The sequence below is a fragment of the Anticarsia gemmatalis genome, chromosome 30 (assembly GCF_050436995.1).
Source record: "Anticarsia gemmatalis isolate Benzon Research Colony breed Stoneville strain chromosome 30, ilAntGemm2 primary, whole genome shotgun sequence".
In the NCBI taxonomy this organism is placed as follows: Eukaryota; Metazoa; Arthropoda; class Insecta; order Lepidoptera; family Erebidae; genus Anticarsia; species Anticarsia gemmatalis.
In genome coordinates, this window is record NC_134774.1 from 5,317,185 (window position 1) to 5,334,169 (window position 16,985).

The 16,985-nt window shown below is 37.3% G+C and overlaps 1 protein-coding gene across 1 annotated transcript; it reads left to right on the top strand.

Moving 5' to 3' along the window:
* The first annotated feature begins 219 nt into the window (after window positions 1-219).
* Window positions 220-16,372, top strand: LOC142985425 (uncharacterized). The gene is made up of 12 exons (XM_076133586.1): window positions 220-303; window positions 1,066-1,130; window positions 1,493-1,559; window positions 2,221-2,348; window positions 2,645-2,710; window positions 2,847-2,905; window positions 3,665-3,737; window positions 4,190-4,363; window positions 4,942-5,037; window positions 7,273-7,396; window positions 7,745-7,843; window positions 8,583-16,372. The coding sequence occupies exons 4-11, from the start codon at window positions 2,285-2,287 to the stop codon at window positions 7,824-7,826; spliced, it is 738 nt and encodes a 245-aa protein (XP_075989701.1). The 5' UTR covers window positions 220-303; window positions 1,066-1,130; window positions 1,493-1,559; window positions 2,221-2,284; the 3' UTR covers window positions 7,827-7,843; window positions 8,583-16,372.
* Window positions 16,373-16,985: the final 613 nt, after the last annotated feature.

Sequence of the window (16,985 nt, forward strand, 5' to 3'; positions counted from 1 at the left end):
GAGGCGAGCGCCGCCGAGCGCTGGCGCTGGCGCAGGGACCAGCAGCAGGAGTGCTGCCGGTGAGTACATACATAGACACTTATATATAACAGGAGGCGGCCCCCGAGCCGGCGGAGTCGTGGGAGGCGAGCGCCGCCGAGCGCTGGCGCTGGCGCAGGGACCAGCAGCAGGAGTGCTGCCGGTGAGTACATACATAGACACTTATATATAACAGGAGGCGGCCCCCGAGCCGGCGGAGTCGTGGGACGCGAGCGCCGCCGAGCGCTGGCGCTGGCGCAGGGACCAGCAGCAGGAGTGCTGCCGGTGAGTACATATGTACATACATATACACTTATATACTTATATAACACGAGAAGCCGCCCTAGGCGTCACCGGCTAGTTTAGTATTTCGTCCCACTGGGATGAAACACTGACATTTAAAAATATCTGACCCGGCAAACTTCGTACCGCCTTAGTAACCACGTGTCCGAACAAACGATGCTCTTTCAATATACTCTATGGCTGTTAATGACATTGACATTCGTTACGCGTGTTTTTTAGAATATGCAAAATTAAATGTCTATTTTCAATATTTCTGAGAGATTTTCTTAATATTTTTTTCCGTAAGAACCTTCTCCTAATAATAACAAATACAACACAAAAAGATTTAGTAAAATCGTTCCAGCCATTCACATTTGAATGATTTGATTTTGTAACTGACTTATGACATTTGTTTTTAATCAAATTTGTTTTAAAATTTTATTAAAATTGTTTTGTTATCATGTTACGCAGTATTGTATTACGTTATATAACTGCTGTTTGGGAGCACCTTTAAATAAAACAGTGGAAAATAAATATAAAAAATTATAATCAAGGATTTTAAAAACTAAATCTACTTTTGTAAAAAATATAGTTCGGTATAGAAAAAAGACACCTTATTAAGGTTTGGTATTCTGATATTGAAATATATAGTTTTATACATTTAGCCGTCAATTTATGTATTAGATAGTTTATTCAACACTTATCTGTAAGTGTCTCTTAGTTTATCATAATAATTTGTATGTTAATTATATATTATTGTTTCAGTACACTGAGCGGCAGTGGTTCAGTGCGGTGTGCGTCCGCCGGCAGCCTGCTGCACATACCTAACGGTCAGTCATATGATATTTTTTATGTGTTTATACATATATTATTATTATACATCCTTCCGTATATATCTATCCTCATAACTTTCACCATATTTTGACAAGTAAACTAAGGTCAATCTGGGTAACTTTGTATCATTTGGGTAACATTGACAGTGGTAATTTGAACTGGTTCCGATTATTTTTTATATGAAACCAACACAATTGATAAAAGTTTGCAAAACTAAAATAAACCTTTATCAATTGCGTTGGTTTCATATGAAAAAATAATGGAAACTAGTTCATATTCCTACTGTCAATGTTACCCAAATGATACAAAGTTAGCCAGGTTGACTGTATATAATATATAATTTGTTATATTTGTTCAGATAACTCCCGCGCGGGCACGTGTCGACGAGAGGTACCTACCAGATCTGCTGACACCGCGCCGCACAGGTAATTATAATTATATTTAATTGTTTCATTAACTAGCTAACCCGCGCAACTTCGCTTGCGTCACATAAGAGTGAATGGGTCAGAGTGTTCCCCGTTTTTGTAACATTTTTCGTTGCTACTCCGCTCCTAATGGTCTTGGTGATCCGCTCATAATGTCATAGCGTGATGTTATATAGCCTATAGCCTTCCTCGATAAATAGGCTATCCATCAGTAAAAGAGTTTTTCAATTCGCAGCTGCAGAATACTTTGTTAAAATTTGCCGACATATGACAGCGGCGACTTTATGTCTTAACCAGTTGACAGTTCACTGACCAGATTTTCTTTTCAACAATGTCGCCAACATGTTTTTTTAAGTATTCCACCGACTCATGTCAGCGTGTCGGCAAATATATTTCTAAACTTTACAACTTTAAATTGTTGACCAGATTTATTTCAGGATAATGTCGCTTGCATAATTCTTATTTTCCAAATCGTGTCGGCAATTTGTTTCTAAACTAGTCTTTATATTGTTGACCAAGTTTATTTTAGGATAACGTCGCCTACATCACTCTTTTAATTCCACAATCCGCCGACATATGTCTCCGTGTCGGCGACATTTTTCAACTAACATTATGTCTTATGTATATACATATAATAAGTTTGTTTTGTCGTTGTGTACAGACAGTCGGTGTCGGAGTGCGGGGCGCGCGGCGGGCGGCTGTCGGCGGCCGTGCCCGACGTGGCCATGGCGCCCAACGCCAACACGCACCTGCTCACCGCCCGCGACTACTTCCGACTCACGCCCTGGGGTCAGTACCACCACACGACACAACACGACGCGGCACGACACTATCGACACGTCACGACAGACACGACACTCGCGACACGACACGACTCTACCGACACGACACAACACAACACGACGCGATACAGCTAAACACCACACGACACGAAACGACACGACACGACACGACACTAGTGGGCATCGAACTCACGACCTCCCCACACACTACTAGTGGCGTGGCGACCACCTCAGCCACTGCGCCACGGAGGCTGTCATATCTATTACGTATTATATGTGATATAATAATAGTAATTGTTACAGAGTACAGCGGTGGTGGAGTGTTGCAGCTAGACCTGGGAGACGGCGCCACGCACACGCCCAGACCCGGTGAGTACTGTGTGTTATACTAGATCACTATCCTCTATCTATCTATCTATCTAATCAGCCCGTTTACACCCACTGTTGAGTTGCAAGCGTGATGTTATGTATGTAAATGTAATAATGTGTGTATGTTTGTGTGTAGGGTCCCGCGCGCAGAGAGCCGGCACACACGCCAGTCGACAACCGAGGGAACACGCGCAGGTATGTTTACTCGCACTTAACAATAATAATCATCTATTTGCTGACTTATTGTCCAAAAAAATTTATAAACCATTGTGCTTAATAATATAATGTTAGTGAAATTATAAATTACATTAAGTTAATTAAAAATTACCTTTTGATTGGAATTCAATAATTAAATAAAAATTACACTAAAAATTAAAATGAAATAATGCCCAACAATGTTCAGTTTTTACGAAGTTATACTTAACTAGCTTCTGTACTCGACTTTGTCCACGACAAGGCTTCCCATAGTAAAAAGTATCCTATGTGTGAATCTGGGTTCATTTCAGTTCAATCAGTCGAAAATCTAAGAAGATTTATACAAACTTTCATCCCCTATTTTATCTCCTTTAAAGTAGAATTGATCAAAATCCTTTCTTAGCGGATGTCTACGTCATAACATGTACCTGCATGACAAATGTCAGCTCGATCCGTCCAGTGGTTTGTGCTGTGCGTTGATACATCACTATGTCAGTCAGTCACCTTTGAGTTATATAAATAATTTAACCCATTGATGTCCCACTGCTGGGCAAGGGTCTCCTCCCGTAATTAGGGAAGTATTAGACCTTGAGTCCACCACACTGGCCAGGTGCGGGGACTTTGCATACCTTCAAGAACTGTTCTAAACAACTCTCAGACATGCAAGGTTGCATCACGATGTTTTCCTTCACCGTTGTAACAAGTGACAACTACTGATATATATAATTTCCATTATAATTATGTATTGTTATTTTACAGGCGATGTCGTGTCTACGGAGTAGAGCAGACGACGATGAACTGAGAGCCGCCATCGAACTGTCCGTCATACGAGGTATGTTGTACTTACAATTACTTATATATATAGCTTTGTCTGTGTATAAATAGTACCATATGTTGTGGTCTACTATATGATCTGTGACTTTACCAAATTTTCATTTAAATAGGTACAGCCGAATTGACGTTAAGCGACTAAAAATAATTTAATTATTGACCGGCCCTTGGTTAGCGTGCTGGACTCAAAGCCTAACTCCTCCCTTGTTTGGGTGGAAACAAGCCTTGTATATTAAAATATAAAAGCCGTAATATATTTAAATGTAAAATAAATAAAATTGGCAGCATGTGGTCTGCCGTGATGTCGCAAATCCTTTCCAATTTCTGCTAGGAAAATATAGCACAGCTCGCACGTTTGTAATGGCCCAACTATAGTATTTACGAACTCGCCCTATTAGAAGTGACAGTCACTTGCGCAGTCACTAGGGTTAAAATCTATTACACTTATTCCAGCGTACTCGTCGTTCGGGTCCCGCGCCGCTGTCGCCGCGACGGGCGCGACAGGCGCAGGCAACATGTCTCGCGACACGGCGGCGCACGGCAACGTGCTCAACAGCGCGCTCGTGTGGCGCGGCGCCGGCCCAGACCACGGCGACATGCAGTTGCATATGCATGTGCAGTGCGCAGGTAACACGTCACACTGTCTTTACTCATATTATAAAGCTGAATAGTTAATTCCCGTAATCTGTATTAATATTATAAAGCTGAGTCAGTCGAGGTCATAACATAGATGGGTGACTGAATAGTGGTATTTGAGCTGCCTCTGTGGCGCGGTTGATAGTATATGCGGCTATCGTGCGAGAGCTCTCGGGTTCAAATCCTAGCTCGGACCAAAAAAAAGTCTTGAGAGTTCTGTTAAGGATTTCTTAGAAATTTCCCGGAGTTAGGAAGTTGAGGTCGCGTCGGAGAGCACGTGTCGCCTATGGTCCTGCGCCTGACCTCTCACTGGTCGTGTCGGTTATCTGTCCCACCGGACTTACTCGTAATTTTATGGCTGTTATTGAAAAACCCAAGATGGCGACTGTGATTCGTCTGTCAACACATTAGAATTTAACAAAATACTGGACAATCCGAATTTTGCGGATATGTGTTGTCGACTCGAAATCATTATTTTTTTATGTTTTATTATTGAGGTAAAGTTTCATTCGAGTGTACCGTATCCCTTGACGAAATTATTAATATAGATGTATGTATGTACATTGCAGGCAGTAACCGCAGCAGGTCGAGCGCGTCGCCGGGCGCGGGTGCTAGCGCGGCTCCGCGACACCCCGACCTGCACACACCCCCGCCACACCTAGCGTGTGAGTACTCTGTATATTATTATTATTATTCATTTTCAGCCTGATTATGTACCGTTTTCTAAATAATTTCAATATCAGGTGAATAATTGTGACTCTTTAACTAACTTTTAGTAATGAGAAGTTTATCAATTCGTCTGTATAGTTTTGTTTCTTGTATCTTTTATTAATAAGATCGTTTGATTTTGATGATTTTTTTAGTAAGAGTGATGATGAATGATGATGAGTGATGATGATGATGAGTGATGATGATGATGAGTGATGATGATGATGAGTGATGATGATGATGAGTGATGATGATGATGAGTTATGATGATGATGAGTTATGATGATGATGAGTGATGATGATGATGAGTTATGATGATGATGAATTATGATGATGATGATGAGTTATGATGACGAGGTATAATGATGAGTTAGGATGACTGATGAGGATGAGTTATGATGAGGATGAATTATGATGATGATGAGTTATGATGATGATGAGTTATGATGATGATGAATTATGATGATGATGAGTGATGATGATGATGAGTTATGATGATGATGAGTTATGATGATGATGAGTTATGATGATGATGAGTGATGATGATGATGAGTTATGATGACGAGGTATAATGATGAGTTAGGATGACTGATGAGGATGAGTTATGATGATGATGAGTTATGATGATGATGAGTTATGATGATGATGAGTTATGATGATGATGATGATGAGTTATAATGATGATGAGTGATGATGATGATGAGTTATGATGATGATGAGTTATGATGATGATGAGTTATGATGATGATGAGTTATGATGACGAGGTATAATGATGAGTTAGGATGACTGATGAGGATGAGTTATGATGATGATGAATTATGATGATGATGAGTTATGATGATGATGAATTATGATGATGATGAGTTATGATGATGATGAGTTATGATGATGATGAGTTATGATGATGATGAGTGATGATGATGATGAGTTATGATGATGATGAGTTATGATGATGATGAGTTATGATGATGATGAGTGATGATGATGATGAGTTATGATGACGAGGTATAATGATGAGTTAGGATGACTGATGAGGATGAGTTATGATGATGATGAGTTATGATGATGATGAGTTATGATGATGATGAGTGATGATGATGATGAGTTATGATGATGATGAGTTATGATGATGATGAGTTATGATGATGATGAGTGATGATGATGATGAGTTATGATGACGAGGTATAATGATGAGTTAGGATGACTGATGAGGATGAGTTATGATGATGATGAGTTATGATGATGATGAATTATGATGATGATGAGTTATGATGATGATGAATTATGATGATGATGAGTTATGATGATGATGAGTTATGATGATGATGAGTTATGATGATGATGAGTGATGATGATGATGAGTTATGATGATGATGAGTTATGATGAGGATGAGTTATGATGATGATGAGTGGTGATGATGATGAGTTATGATGACGAGGTATAATGATGATTTAGGATGACTGATGAGGATGAGTTATGATGATGATGAATTATGATGATGATGAGTTATGATGATGATGAATTATGATGATGATGAGTTATGATGATGATGAGTTATGATGATGATGAGTGGTGATGATGATGAGTTATGATGACGAGGTATAATGATGATTTAGGATGACTGATGAGGATGAGTTATGATGATGATGAATTATGATGATGATGAGTTATGATGATGATGAATTATGATGATGATGAGTTATGATGATGATGAGTTATGATGATGATGAGTTATGATGATGATGAGTGATGATGATGATGAGTTATGATGATGATGAGTTATGATGATGATGAGTTATGATGATGATGAGTGATGATGATGATGAGTTATGATGACGAGGTATAATGATGAGTTAGGATGACTGATGAGGATGAGTTATGATGATGATGAGTTATGATGATGATGAGTTATGATGATGATGAGTGATGATGATGATGAGTTATGATGATGATGAGTTATGATGATGATGAATTATGATGATGATGAGTTATGATGATGATGAGTTATGATGATGATGAGTGATGATGATGATGAGTTATGATGACGAGGTATAATGATGATTTAGGATGACTGATGAGGATGAGTTATGATGAGGATGAGTTATGATGATGATGAGTGGTGATGATGATGAGTTATGATGATGATGATGATGAGTTATAATAATTATTAACATGTGTGTATGTGTGCAGTGTCTCGCGTGGGCAGCGGGTCGGGCGCGGGCAGCTCGCGCAGCGCCAGCACGTCGCCGGCGCCGTCGCCGCGCCGCCCGCACGACTACCTGTTCCGACACCACCACCCGCCGCACGACTACCGGTACACCTTCTATAATTAACTATAATAAATAATAATCAATTTAACTTAATACTGCCCCACTCCTGGGGAAGGACCTTGAGTCTACCACGTTAGCCAACTGCGGGTTGTGGACTCTACATGCCCTCAATAAATGTATTAATCTATTTTTTAGGCAAGACAACTTACAATGTTTTCTTTCACCGTTGGTACAAGTGATAATTATTTGTAATACACACATCACTTGGAAAAGTCATAGGTGTGTTGCCTCGTTCGAACCGTCGACCACTTGCGTGGGAGGTACTAACTTAACCACTCGGCTGTCACTGCTATTTACATTGTTATATATTTAATATTATATTATGTGTGTAGACTGGAGGCGCCGTACGGGTCGGGCTCGGGCTCGGGCTCGGGCTCCGGCAGCCGCGGACACAGCCCCAACACCTACGCGTGAGCCCCGCGCACACACAAGTTAGTACCACAATATAACTAACTACTACTTCTACCACTAACTCCCGGTTTCTGAGATAAATTTAGCGGTAGTTTATCTATTCTATAGCGTTTCAACTCATATAAAAAACGCTATTGAGTAGATAAACTACCGCTAAATGTATGTCTTCGTGCATTTTTATTCGATTTGGTTGAAGCGCCCACAGTCAGTTGCGCTCACCGGTCGGTAAACGATCTGTGGATAAAGCAAACCTTGGCGCGGTCATACCGTAGATGGGTGACCACATAGTGGTATTTGGACTGGGCGTCTCCGTGCTTCGGAGAGCACATTAAAATCGGTCCCGGTTGTTGTCAATTAAGATAACAGTCGTTAAGCCATTTCAAAGACGCGGCTTGAACAACTTTGACAGTAGGTTGACCACTAACCATACGATAAAAAACCAGTCGCATTTCTGACGTGAACCTTCCTTGAGAACCCTATGTATAATGGAAAATTATATTCGTATAGAATTATAATATTTTAATATTAGGTCGGAGAAAAAATGTTTTCGCATTATAGTATGTATGAACTTGTAATACCATCTCTTTGGCTTCAACAATCACAAATGAGTACACGGTTCATTAGGTTTTTTTCAGTGAGCTCGTGAGGTACCCAAATATCGAGCTTTTTTGTGTAGAAAAAAGATTTAATACAAGTTCATACATACTATAATGCGAAAAGACTTTTTCCCCGACCTAATATAAATTATTTTATTTGCAGAAGCGACGGGTCCCGTTAAGTGGCGCCGTGACGGTTGTTAAACATAGACGCTCGTGACAAAGTGCATTCTAAATGTTGTCCTAACTCTCTGTTGTCCTGACTCTCTCCTTATTGTCCTTCACTGACCGTTGTCCGTTGATGTAGGTGACTGGTGTTGTCGGAATAAGGGGGATTTTTGTATGAAATTTGAAGGAAATTTCATAAATTGTTGTAATAATTATAATTTTGATTTATATTGATTAATGTTGGTCATTGATTTAAAAATGTTGAATTACAAAGTTGTAAGGAAAATAAGTATTTAAAAGTTCAGTTGTTAAATTTAGACTGATTTAAAGTCGGTTATAGACTAAAGCTCGACCTATTTGAAGTCGGTTACTATTTAAAGTCGGTTGCTGACAAACTCAGTCGATTTAAGATTGATTACTGAAAAACTCAGCCGATTTGAGATTGATTACTGAAAAACTCGGCCGATTTAAGATCGATTACTGAAAAACTCGGCCTATTTAAAGTCGGATACCGACTTTTAAAAAATTGATTAAAAAGTCGGGTTTTACAATAAAAATCCGTGTCTCAAAATTTATGTTATAGACAATCATATAGTTAAACATCAAGATTTTTTCCTTTATCAAACAGAAGTCTATCATCGACTTCAAAATCACTCATTGTTTAAAGTCGGTCACCGACTTACCAGTCACCTACTTCAACACTTAACAATAAATAGTTCTCGAACGACCCCCTACTCCCCCATATGCCCCCTATTCTCCCCCCTACAATTCCTATGATCTCAAGTTTGTATCATATAGATTAATAGTAAGTAATAATTATTTGTTTCGACTAACGTGCTGTGTGAGACGGAAATCGAATGTGGGACTTAATTTAGCTTTAGTAAGAGATAAATATTGAAGTTAATTGTTATTAGTTCATGAATTTTGAAGTTGTGATGACACAGACCGACTTACAGATACAAAATTTCTTATACATAATTTTTCTGAGGTACATTTAGCGGTAGTTTATCTATTCAATAGCGTTTTTTTATATGAGTTTAAACGCTATTGAATAGATAAACTACCGCTAAATGTACCTCAGAAACTGTAGGTTAGACTAACATAAACACAGTCTTACATCTTCACATTTGAGGCGCTCATAGCCAGTTGCGCTCACCGGTCGGTAAACGATCTGTGGGTTAAGCAATCCTTGGCGCGGTCACTCCATAGATGGGTGACCGTATAGTGGTATTTGAACTGGGCGTCTCCGTGCTTCGGAGGGCACGTAAAAAGGCGGTCCCGGTTGTTGTCAATAAGATAACAGTGGTTAAGCCATGTCAAAGGCTGCGGCTTGAACTAATTTGACACTAGGTTGACTACTAACCATACGATAAGAAGATGATTCTCGCAAAGATCTTGTATACTTATCAATTGTTACACTACTTTTTCATCTTAAGTTAAATTCCGTTTTCAATATTCTAACTACAGTAGCTCTATTTCTTTGTACAGTTTAGTCTCACTGCTGAAAAACTCTCATTTTTCATCATCGATTAAATTCCGTTCTCAATAATCTAACCACATTATCTATCTCTTACTAAAGTGATCAATCCCACTGTTGGACATCTCGTCCCACACTACACGATATATAATAATATTATTATATATAAATAATATTAATTGTAAATAATATTTGATATATTGTAATCAATATAAACGACTGTGACGTAACAATTGTTGTTTGGTTCAAAGTTCGATGCTCCGGTCAAAAAAATGTGACGAAAATTTTGAAATACGTTGTTTTTGGCTTGATAACTTATGCCGGCAGTGTATAGAGTGTCTTTCTCCATAATATTATCTATCTCTTTGGTAGATTTTATCAAAATCGGTATAGCAGTTATGTCGTAAAAGAAGGATACAGTCACTTTTTTATTTATAAAATAATTATGGATTACATAATTTTTCTTAATTTCATTTTTTATTTTATTTTAAAAGACAACTCCCGCACTAAGAATTGCTCTTGTGTCGCGGGGACTTTTGTGCCTCCGTGGCGCAGTGGTGTAGGTCGCCACGCCGCTACCACTGCGTCGGAAGGTCGTGGATTCGATTCCCAGGAACAATTATTTGTGCGATCCACAAATAATTGTTTCGGGTCTGGTTGTGCTTTGTATCCGTTGTTTGTATGATTGTAAAAGTCCCCGCGACACAAGAGCAATTCTTAGAGCGAGAGTTGTCTTTTTAAAATATATGAAATATAAATATATGTATAAACTGGGTAACTGGCTTTCAATATGACCAATGCAAAAATTTGTCCTTCTTTTGCGTTTAAATAGTTTAACCACTATATCAATTTTGATAAAACTTTAGCATAAAAATATGTTACTGAAAATGATCCCCATCACTGTGACCGAAATTTTTCTAACTATTGAACCAAATAACAATTTGAAATTATACATTTTAGAATTTAATAACATTCAAATGTATGGAACTATGTATGAAAGATAATTCATTCCCGTTAACACTTGTATTGTCATGTTGTCCTTATTAATAATTGTTTATATACATACTAGCTGACCCTCGCAACTTCGCTTGCGTCACATAAGAGAGAATGGGTTATATTTTCCCCCGTTTTTGTAACATTTTTCACTGGTACTCTGCTCCTATTGGTCGTAGCGTGATGATATATAGCCTATAGTAGTATAGCCTTCAATAAATAGGCTATCCAACAGTAAAATAATTATTTAATTCGCACCAGTAGTTCCTGAGATTAGCGCGTTCAAACAAACTCTTCAGCTTTATAATATTAGTATAGATGTATATTTTGTATGTATATAACAAATATTAATAAGAATAATATCACTAAAATATGCATAAATGTGAAAAATATGTCTCAAAGATTAAATATCTCAAAATATTAAGACTAAATTATCGATAAATATTATACACTAGCTGACCCGCGCAACTTCGCTTGCGTCACATAAGAGAATCATAATTGTCACCGTTTTTGTAACATTTTTCACTGGTACTCTGCTCCTATTGGTCATAGCGTGATGATATATAGCCTATAGTCTTCCTCGATTAATGGGCTAGCTAATACTGAAAGAATTTTTCAAATCGGATCAGTAGTTCCTGAGATTAGCGCGTTCAAACAAACAAACAAATTCTTCAGCTTTATAATATTAGTATAGATTCACCCCTATTTGAAACACTTAAGGGTTGATTTTTTTTTAAATTAACTAGTCTATATTTGAACTCAGGTCTTTAACTATTTATATGTTAAATTTCATGAAAATCAGTATTATATAAAACTCTTCCGTTACTGACTGACTGATGTACAACGCACAGTCGAAACTACTGAGCGTACAAACTTGACATTTGCTATGAAGATACCTTAGCAAGTGTAGAGGAGAAAAGAGATGATTTTTGGACATTCCCCCTCTCAAGGGAGTAAGATACCGCGCAGTCAAAGCCGCAGGCAGAAATCTAGTCTAAATATATATATTACTAGCTGACCCGCGCAACTTCGCTTGCGTCACTTAAGATAATCATAATTTTCCCCGTTTTTGCAACATTTTTCACTGTTACTCTACTCCTATTGGTCGTAGCGTGATGATATATAGCCTATAGCCTTCCTCAATAAATGGACTATCTAACACTGAAAGAATTTTTCAAACCGGACCAGTAGTTCCTGAGATTAGCGCGTTCAAACAAACAAACAAACAAACAAACAAACAAACAAACAAACTCTTCAGCTTTATAATATTAGTATAGATATCTATACTAATATTATAAAGCTGAAGTGTTAGATAGCCCATTTATCGAGGAAGGTTATCTATACTAATAGGCTATATATCATCACGTTACGACCAATAGCAGCAGAGTACAAGTAAAAAATGTTACAAAAACGGGGAAAATTTTGACCCATTCACTCTTATCTGACGCAAGCAAAGTTGCGCGGGTCAGCTAGTAACTTAATAACTTAAAGGTGACTGACTGACATAGTGATCTATCAACGCACAGCACAAACCACTGGACGGATCGAGCTGACATTTGACATGCAGGTACATGTTATAACGTAGACATCCGCTAAGAAAGGATTTTGATCAATTCCACCCCCAAGGGAATATAATAGGGGATGAAAGTTTGTTTAAAAATTTTGTCCTAAGACACAGGCAAATGCTAGTATGTTATACTAGCTGACTCGCGCAACTTTGCTTGCGTCACATGAGAATCATAATTTTCCCCGTTTTTGTAACATTTATCACTGGTACTCTGCTCCTATTGGTCGTAGCGTGATGATATATAGCCTATAGCCTTCCTCGATAAATGGGCTATCTAACACTGAAAGAATTCAAATCGGACCCGTAGTTCCTGAGATTAGCGCGTTCAAACAAACAAACTCTTCAGCTTTATTATATTCATGTTATATTTGTCGATAATTTAGTTTTAAACTTATACTGCCATCGTATTGTAAGTGATAAGACTTGTTCAAATATCATGTGAACACGGGTAGCGCGGTTATGGAGACCAATATACTAACTCTACTAATGGTATGATGGGCAAACAAATGCGACTAACTTTGGTATATGGTAGTATGCCGTAATGTATGCGTATGGCATGTTATAGAATTCTGTGGCATCCCGTAGCATGCTCTAGAATCCAGTAGTATCCCATGACATGCCATTAAATACTTTGGCATCCCATGCCATATATAATATGTCATGAAATTCTTTGGTATCCCATGACATTGAAATTCTATAGTATCGCATGGCATGAAATTCTAAGATATCTAATGGTATGCCGTGGAATACTATAGCATCTTATGGAATGCTAAGAAAGTCTATAGCATCCTAAGTCATCTCAGCGTAATTTTCAATGTTATTCATACAGTAAATAAATTTACATGTATGTATGTATGTATGTAACAGTCTCCATAACGGCGTTACACAATGATCTTGAAACGCAGCGACGTTTGTCCACACTGTGGGCTAGCGTGATGGCGTGGTGTTGTCCACTAGTGGGATAATATGCTGGGCTAGTCTACTGTTATTGTAAGACATACTTATGTATGTAGGGTTCGATTTAAGGAATAAATATTGATGTTTTACTATACGAAAGTTAATAATGATTACTTGTTACAACGGTGAAGGAAAACATCGTGATGTAACCTCGCATGCCTGAGAGTTGTTTAGAACAGTTCTTGAAGGTATACAAAGTCTCACTTGGTCAGCGTGGTGGACTCAAGATCTAACCCCTCCCTTATTACGGGAGATCCTTGTCCTGCAGTGGGACAGTTATGGGTTAAATTTCAATACTGTTTTTTAACATATCACTTACTTTTTGTCCTTATTTTTGCTGCTTATTTTCTGCTATTTTTATGCTAACAAAACTCTTCCCGTGTAAATCCCGATTTCTCAGGAACTCCGGGATAAAAGTAGTCTATGTGTCATTCTGGGTCTTCAGCTACTTACATACCAAATTTCATCGTAAACGATTCAGTAGTATTCACGTGAAACAGTAACAAACATCAATACATACTCACAAACTTTCGCATTTATAATATTAGTAGGATATCAATATTTATCCCTGGATTCGAACCCACACTACCTAACGACGGTCTGGTAAAGTACTCTATAACATCACGCTATTAGTTGCAAAGACTGAGTCCTATGTAGTGACGTCATCACTATACTGTGTACATACCGCGGCGGCGCCCACTCGCTGTACATAGCCTCTTATATACTATACACTACTTATATATATATACAATATTAATTCACTATATAAATATGTAAAATTTTTTTATGTATTTTTTTGTCTTTTTTGTATGGTTTTTTAAAGACAGGTAGTGTATGCGACTGTTGTTTACGAGGTCACAGGTTCGATTTCCGTGTGGGACTAATAAGTTGGGATGTATGGAACATAATATTGTATATCTCCGTAACTCAGATAAAACGAAATATTTATGTTACACCTGACCACTCGACATTATAAAAACTAGTTGACCCGGCAAACGCTGTTTTGCCATATAATTAAAAAAAATGTGTCACTTAGGGATTAGAAAAATAGATGTTGGCCGATTCTCAGACCTACTCAATATGTTCACAAAATTTCATGAGAATCGGTCAAGCCGTTTCGGAGGAGTATGGCAACGAAAACTGTGACGCTAGAATTTTATATATTAGAAGTAAATTTGCTCGGTCTGGGAATCGAATCTGAGATCTCATAATCAACAGTCAGATACACTATATATACCTATTTCTTTAAAACACCTATATTTCTACATTGAGAATAATTTTACTCCTACTTTTTAAATCCTTCTGTCAAAAGATATCACTTTTATTTCAAAAAATAATTTTCTCAATACTTTCTAGTCTCCGGGCGGCGCTGCATGTTTATAATTATCAAATAGAATAAGATAATATATTATAATTGTAAGCCAAGTCGGGCGGCGAGCGATCACTGCCCGTCCCTGTGGGACAGCCGTGATGATATGAACGAAGTAATATGTGTTAATGGAGAAATATATAAGACTAGTTTGTTACTGTGACTTGATCGAAAGGTAAAAAGTATCCTATGTGTTAATACGGTTTATAAACTATATGTGTACTAAATTATGTCAAAATATGATTTGTAGTTTTTGTGTGAAAGAGTAATTAAGTTTCGGGTTTATAATATTGGTAGGTTTAGTTAAGCTACCTTATTTAAAACTTTGAAGAATGATTTTTTGATAAATCTGTAAATTATTTTTGATTTTTTCTCAAGTAAATCTAAGCTGAATTTTATAAAAATCGATTTTGCAGTTAATACATCAAAGTATGACAGGTAGATAGACTTTGTGCAGAAGATTTATGTTGGTTTTATTGCAGAATTTCTACATTTTTTGCTAAATTGGCAAGATTTCAGTGTTTCAGCCATTGAAGCGTGAAAAACCAGTTAATCCATAGATAGATGTGTGAGACTCTTTCATACAAAAAAGCTATTGAATGGATTTTCATGAATTTGACACACAGATAATTTATAACCTGTATTAACATATAGGATACTTTTTACGAAGTTAATCTTAAATATTACTTGAAAATCTAAAAATTGTTTAAAAATATAATGATTTGTTGTATTAAATAAGTGTCAGGTAGTTTATCCAGTGGAATCAAGTTATCTATAAGATAACTTATCTGACAGGTATTTATAACTTAACTGACATCGTCTGCTGTTATGAGATTGTTTGTTAAAACATTATTTTTGTTAAACACTTCCGTTAGTTGACTTTGGATAGAATGAGAATAAAATGTATGGGACTTTACGACGAAGTGATGTGGTTATATCACTATTATTATGAAAAATATTGGAATTTTACGAGAAATATTAGTTTTTTAAGTACCTACGTGGGTATGGGGTCTTAATAGAGCTATTTGTGGGGTCAATTTAGACCCCAAACTCACATCTACCTTCGACCTATATAGTCGTTGTGTGGGGTGAAATTACTTTTTAAAATTTGGGCAATTGTTTAAATTAAGTTAGTGGATTCTCGGCCTATCCTTCCCTTATTTCAAGAGAAGACCCTTGCCCAGCAGTGGGACAGTAATGAGTTAAATTTACTCAGGTTTTCAATATACTATCTTCAGTTAAGTGTAATACTATAGTTAAGTAATAAAAGTGGTATAACTACATGATTTGTCGTTGTTTGTAAACTTGTAAATATGATATTGTTGTGCGTGCACGTGCGAGTACGTGCTCGTGCACGCCGCCGCGCTCGCCCCCACGTGTTGTTGCGACATTATTATGTATAAATACAATATTTATTCACGATTCATGAGTTTTATTTGCAAAAAATATTCCGGTTTTAATTATTTTCAGGTTATGAGTAAGTGTTGTTTTTTGGAAGGTGCAGTTGAATTATTTATGTTGATAGATGTTTTTTTTCAATTTTATGCAGTTCGACAAAACTGAGAAAGACATCCGATAGAGTAAGTAAAGGTTTAAATAATTAATTAGATTTAAATAATTAATAAAATTTAAGTACTTAATTAGATTTAAGATCGGGCAAAGTGGCGCTCTCTCGTGTCGGAGGCCAAGACACATTTTGGGTCGTTGAGCCAACGGAGTAAGTAAGTAAGTAAGTATTTAATTAGATTTAGATAATTCAACCGGCTTCAAGAGGAAGTTAACTCCTTCAGCAGCTGTAATGACACCTATCTGTGGTCCTTGGGCCGTATTACTTACTTGAAGCTCACATTAAGATAGTTTCCTTAGAGCATACAATCCAGTTATATGATAGTGGCAATACTCATAATCTCTACTCTGAGCTAGTAGGCTCTGGTCATCAGTCATTGATAGGTTTGAAACGCTCAAGAAATCTTTTACTTAAGACTAGGAGCCATAACAAACTTAAAAGGAATTCAAAAGTTTGTAGGTTGATAAA